General features: G+C 48.3%; 1 protein-coding gene across 1 annotated transcript; it reads right to left on the bottom strand.

Annotated features, from left to right (window-relative positions):
• Nucleotides 1-5,699: 5,699 nt before the first annotated feature.
• Nucleotides 5,700-6,698, bottom strand: LOC128833073 (olfactory receptor 52E4-like). Its single transcript, XM_054020981.1, is given in 1 exon segment — nucleotides 5,700-6,698. A coding segment is annotated over 1 exon segment (999 nt).
• Nucleotides 6,699-6,843: the final 145 nt, after the last annotated feature.

The raw sequence follows: 6,843 nt of genomic DNA, 5'->3' as shown, positions 1-6,843 counted from the left end.
GGATGGATGCAAGGGAAGGAATTCCCCAGGAGCTGGGAGGGGAAAGGGGAAGAGAATCAATCCTTCCTTACATTGGGAGGAGGGGATGCTGATCGGCAGGGGAGGGGATACATTTCCTCTCGGAGGAAAAGCCCCTCAGGCAGGCTTGATCTGGGCGTGGGGGAGAGGGGACAGCTTTGAGCTGGGCAAGCATTACTTTCCCAGGCATAAGGGAACCACAGGGGCTGGAAGCTCCCAGAGCCTGCATGGGAGGGGGCTGGGCAGCATCCAGGCTTCGGGAGGCTGCTCATTTGCAGCTGGGGCTGGAGTGAAGCCCCTCTGGACAGGTAAAGAAGGGGGAGGGGGTGATCTGCGGGCCCGAGCCCAATTTCACTCAAAAGACACAAGGAAGAACTTTTCTTAAAGGAGCCGTGTCCTTTGGTTTGTCCCCCTGCCCAGCACTAATGGGGTCTGCAGCTGGTTTGTCCTGGCTGAAGGGGGAGCACAGGTCCTGGGGGAAACACCAGGGTGGGCTGAGACTGGCTGGCTCAGTCCTTGAGAAAGCCCCTGGCCCGTACACCCCCCCAGCAATCCCCTGGAACCAGCCCAGAAGCTGCCTGTCCATCCTCCCCGGCCCCAGCTCCCTGCCGAGAGACTGCCCACCCCTCTGCAGCTAGCCCAGAAGCTGCCGTGCCCTGGCTGCTAGTCCCCGTAGCCCAGCTCCCTCTACCCTGAAAATCAGAAAGACTCACTCCCCTCTGCCTGCAGTCTCCAAGCTGCAGCAGGGGCAGGGGAAACAGCTGATAGGCAGGACTTCACACCAAACAGCTGATTGGCTGCAGCCAGCCGAAGAGCGGATGAGGGCTGCTGCAGCATGCTAAATAGCTGATTGGCAGTTGCCAACAGCTGATCTCCCCAGGCATGCTAAGCAGCCTCCTCCTTGTCCTCCTCCCCGCTCCAAGCCTCCAGCAGGAGAGGGGGAAGGAGCAAATGGAGCTCAGGCATGATTAGGGTGTGCCTGGGCACACTCGGCACACCCCATGCGCACGCCTACGGCGAAGAGTACAGTAAAAGCCCAAAGACATAAGGATACAGATGGTTTATATAATGAAACATTATGTTAATAGGGTTTCCACTCATCTGGGTTTTACCAGGACAGGCTGGTTTTTGGCTTCTGGGTGACATTTAGGGTTGCCAAGTACTTGGTTTTCAATCAGAAAGTACGGTCAAAAAGCAGATCTGGCAGTGTCCAGTTACTGCAGGGCTGGGGGAGGCACTGGGTCATTAACACACACACACCAGCCTCTGATCAGCCAGGGCTGCCTCCAACCTGTGGGCAAGCTCCTTGTCAGGCTGCAGCAGCTCCGATCCCAGCCCCGGAGCAGAGGGAGCCCAAATGGGGATCCAGGGGAAACTCTAGCCTGACCCTGAGATTTGTACCTGAGGTCTGCTCACAGCACACAACCTAGCCCCAGACAGAACTCTTAACTGCAACACAGCTTGAGTGCGGAATGTGATGAGTTCTGCATTGCTCCCAGCTTCCGCATCTGGGGCAGGGAGTTTGTTTATCAACAGAGGCAGTGCGATTAACATAACGAAAGGCTTCTCATTACATTAAATTAAGAATCATTAGATGAGCCTGAAAGCATTCCCAGGCACTCGATTTAAAAAATATGAAACAAAGGGTAGGAATAAAAAGTGAAAATGGAGAAAGATAAATAGTGGTGTCCCTCAGGGGTCTGTCCTGGGACCAGTGCTGTTCAACATATTCATAAGAGATCTGGGAAAGGAGGTAAATTGCAAGGTGCCAAAACATGCAGATTAATCAAACTTACTCACTACTTAAGTCCAGAGCAGACTGCAAAGAGTTACAAAGGAATCACAAAAACTGGGTGACTGGGCAACACAATAGCAGATGAAATTCAGTGTTGATAAACGCAAAGTAATGCACATGGCAAAATATAATCCCAACTATATATACAAAATGATAGGGTTTAAATTAGCTGTTACCCATAAAGAAAGAGATCTTGGAGTCATTGTGGATAGTTCTCTGTAAACATCTTCTCCATGTGCAAGGGCAGTCAAAAAAGGTAAGAGAATGTTGGGACTCATTAAGAAAGGGATAGATAATCAGACAGAAAATATCATATTGCCTCTTGTAGTAAGAAGAGGCCCTGAGATATAAACCTTGGTATCAGAGGCCTGGTACGAGGCCTAAGGCCTGAACTAAAGTAATGGTCAAGACTTCGCTAACATAAAGCAAAGTGAAGCTGTGAGCCAGAGGCAGGCCCTGCTCACAGAAGCTGGCAAGGAAAGGGCTGATGCTGCATAAATATATATTCACCTAGCAAAGTTAAAGTATAAACATGGTACCAAAACACGCTATACCGGAACATTCCACATGGAACAGGCCGACCCATCCCAATGACAGGGCAAAAGGGTAAAATGATGGATAGAGTTGTTTTGATCGAACCAACAGGTACAAGGTGCGAGGCAGTACCTTACTACGTAGAGGGGTTGTACCTTGCTACGTGGAGGGGTTGCACCTCAATACGTCAGGAGTGATGTGTAACTTGTTTGTACCTGTGTATAAAAATGTATCCCTGGGGCGGTGTCTTTGTCCGGCCACGGGGGCAGTGGAAAGTCCCGCCACTGAACCAGGTCCTTGCCAAGAGGCACTTTCTCGTAGTATGCCCTGAATTAGTCTCAGAAACCTACAGGGAACTGCAATTGTGTCCGAGATCGCAATAAACCTGGCCGAGGTGCCTTTGTACCTTACTAGACTCTGTGGTCATTCGGGGTTCTCGTCGGGTCTGCTGTGTCAGCGATCTGCGCAGAGCTGGGGCAGCACACAGAGGGAACACACATATGCAGCCGAGTGATATCAACAGGAGAAAGCAGAAGCACCACACCGGTAGCATCTGACAACACCTCTATGTAAATCCATGGTATACCCACATAGACTCATAGACTTTAAGGTCAGGAGGGACCATTATGATCATCTAGTCTGACCTCCTGCACAACGCAGGCCACAGAAACTAACCAACACACTCCCGTAACAAACCCCTGACCTATGTCTGAGTTATTGAAGTCCTCAAATCGTGGTTTAAAGACCTCAAGGTGCAGAGAATCTTCCAGCAAGTGACCCATGCCCCACGCTGCAGAGGAAGGCAAAAAACCTCCAGGGCCTCTGCCAATCTGCCCTGGAGGAAAACTCCTTCCCAACCCCAAATATGGCGATCAATTAAACCCTGAGCATGTGGGAAAGACTCACCAGCCACCACCCAGGAAAGAATTCTCTGTAGTAACTCAGATCCCACCCCATCTAACATCCCATCACAGATCATTGGTCATATTTACCTGCTAATAATCAAAGATCAATTCATTGCCAAAATTAGGCTATCCTATCATACCATCCCCTCTACAAACTTATCAAGCTTAGTCTTGAAGCCAGATATGTCTTTTGACCCCACTACTCCCCCTTGGAAGGCTTTTCCAGAACTTCACTCCTCTAATTGTTAGAAACCTTCGTCTAATTTCAAGTCTAAACTTCCTAATGTCCAGTTTGTATCCATTTGTTCTTGTGTCCATATTGGTACTAAGCTTGAATAATTCCTCTCCCTCCCTGATATATATCCTTCTGATATATTTATAGAGAGCAATCATATCTCCCCTCAGCCTTCTTTTGGTTTGGCTAAACAAGCCAAGCTCTTTGAGTCTCCTTTCATAAGACAGGTTTTCCATTCCTTGGATCATCCTAGTAGCCCTTCTCTGTACCTGTTCCAGTTTGAATTCATCCTTCTTAAACATGAGAGACCAGAACTGCACACAATATTCTAGATGAGGTCTCACCAGTGCCTTGTATAACGGTACTAACACCTCCTTATCTTTACTGGAAATACCTCACCTGATGCATCCCAAGACCGCATTAGCTTTTTTAACGGCCATATCACATTGGCGGCTCATAGTCGTCATATGATCAACCAATACTCCAAGGTCCTTCTCCTCCTCTGTTACTTCCAACTGATGTGTCCCCAATTTAAAACCAAAATTCTTGTTATTAATCCCAAAAAGCATGACCTTGCACTTTTCACTATTAATTTTCATCCTATTACTACTACTCCAGTTTACAAGGTCATCCAGATCTTCCTGTATGATATCCCAGTCCTTCTCTGTATTAGCAATACCTCCCAGCTTTGTGTCATCCACAAACTTTATTAGCACACTCCCACTTTTGTGCCAAGGTCAGTAATAAAAAGATTAAATAAGATTGGTCCCCAAACCAATCCCTGAGGAACTCCACTAGTAACCTCCTTCCAACCTGACAGTTCACCTTTCAGTATGAACCGTTGAATACTGCATGCAGATTTGGTCACCCCATCTCATCAAAGATTTATTGGATTTGGAGACGGGCAATAGAAATTATTAGGGGTATGGAAAAGTTTCCGTATGAGGAGAGATTAAAAAGATTAGAACTTTTCAGCTTGGAAAAGAGCTGACTAAGGGGGGATTATGATAGAGGTCTATAAAATCATAAATGATGTGGAAAATTGAATAAGAAAATATTATTTACTCATTCACATAACACAAGAGCTAGGGGTCACCCAATAAAATTAATAGCCAGCAGATTAAAAACAAAGAAAAGAAAGTATTTCTTCACAGTCAATCTGTGGATCCCTCTTTGCCTGGGGATGTTGTGAAGGCCAAAGGTATAACAGGTTTCCAATAAGAACTAGATGTATTCATGGAGGACAGATCCGCCAATGGCTAATAGCAAGGATAGGCAGGGATGGTGTCCCTAGCATCTGTTTGCCAGAATCTGGGAGTGGATGACAGGGGATGAATCATTTGATGATTTCCTGTTCTGTTGATTACCTCTGGGGCACCTGGCATTGGCCACTGCTGGAAGACAGAATACTGGTCTAGGTGGACCATTGGTCTTACCAAGTATGGCCATTCTGATGTTCTTATATAGACCCCAGATGTATCTGCCCCCTCTGTAGCCCACTAGACCCCACTCTCCTCCCAGAGCTGAGATGGAACCCAGGAGTCCTGACAGGGTCTCCTCACTCTGCAGAGTTAGTAACAAAGTAAGAATATACATTACATTTTTAAATCTAACCAGTGTCCCTTCAGTGACTTGCCACAAAATATCAGAACATGTTAGTACTCGAGCTGAGTGGGTCTAATATTTATTTATTTTTCTTTCTTTTATAAGGAATTAGATACAGTGAGCCTGTCAGCTAATTGTTAAGCTATCTGCCAAAAAAACCTACAGTTTTAAGGTGCCTAAACAGCCATTGGAATAATGGTTACAATTGATACCCCTCCCCCAAAAAATCGGAAAGGGCTCCCTTGTGGCTGGGGAGGCGGAGGAGGTGGTGATGATACAACAAGTGACAGGGGAAGGGGATAAGAAGAGCGAGCAACAGGGGAGACACCTTGTGTGGAAAGAGGCAGAGCAGCGGTGGAGCCTTAGCAGAAGAGGTGAGACAAGGGGCAGGGCCTCTGGGGTCCAGTTACCAGCAATTACAAAGATGGCAACCCTATGAGTTCATGAGTTGTACACAGACTGATCCCCCAGTACACTCAGGTCAGGAAAGGGTTTAATGTCTCTGACTATCCAGTCAGTGATTCAGGGAAGAGGGTCTGGCACCATGTCACCAGCCAGTTCTGTATGGAGCTGTATGGTCTGAGAGCCAGAGCACCAGGAGAAAATGTTAGGTCCCTTTATGAGGGAAGAGCCGGAGCAGCCTGTCTCGGATCTGTTTGGTCCTCACCCCATAAATGATGGGGTTTAGCATGGGAGGAACCAGGAGGTACATGTTGGCCATGAGAACGTGGACATGCTGGGGTACATTGTGGCCAAACCGCTGCGTGAGGAAGGAGAAGAGAGCTGGGGCATAAAAGGCTAAGATGGCACAGAGGTGGGAGATGCAGGTCCCAAAAGTCTTGAGCCGGGCGTCCTTTGTGGGGAGGCTGAAGATGGCTCTGAGGATCTGGATATAGGACATGGTGATAAAAAACATATCCAGACCCATCCCAGAGACTATCAAAAAGAGGCCGTAGTAAACAGTGACACGAATGTCAGCGCAGGCCTGCTTCACGACAGCTATGTGCTCGCAGTATGTGTGGGGGATGATGTTGGTTCTGCAATAAGGCCACTGCCTAGCCAGGAAGGGATAGAGCAGTACAAATATGCCACCGCGCAGCACCACAGCCAGGCCAATCTTGGCCACCACAGGGTTTGTCAGGATGGTAGAATGCCTTAAGGGATCACATATGGCCACACAGCGATCCAAAGCCATGGCTACGAAGATCCCAGACTCCATCCCTGTGAAGCAGTGAATGAAGTACATCTGGGTGAGGCAGGCACTGAAATTGATCTCCCTGGAATTGAACCAGAAGATGCTCAGTGTTTTGGGCAGGATGGACGTGGACAGGACCATGTCAGTGACGGCCAGCATACAGAGGAAATAGTACATGGGCCTATGCAGGCTTGGCTCCCTCTTCACGATGAGCAGGATGGTGAAGTTCCCCAAGACGGCTATGGTGTACATGGTGCAGAAGGGGATGGAGATCCAGACGTGGGCTGCCTCCAGGCCAGGAATGCCCAGCAGGATGAAGGTGGAGGGGTTGGTGAAGTCGGTTGTGTTTGAATCTGACATGGACTAGGGGAGAAAGTGTCCAACTCTGAGGCAGAATGGTGTCTCCTGCATGTACCGTACGTTCCCCTGACTTCCTGCATGTGCCCAGGGTCTAGGGTGATGATCACAGGACAAATACCTGAATGAAGAGACAGTGTTAATATGAGACTCGGGGCTGTTCTCATGGGTGAAGCATATTGGTCGCTCCTCACACACT

This window comes from Malaclemys terrapin, chromosome 1 (assembly GCF_027887155.1).
Source record: "Malaclemys terrapin pileata isolate rMalTer1 chromosome 1, rMalTer1.hap1, whole genome shotgun sequence".
In the NCBI taxonomy this organism is placed as follows: Eukaryota; Metazoa; Chordata; order Testudines; family Emydidae; genus Malaclemys; species Malaclemys terrapin.
The sequence above is the reverse complement of the archived record's forward strand: the minus strand, read 5'-3'. Positions and strand labels throughout refer to the sequence as shown.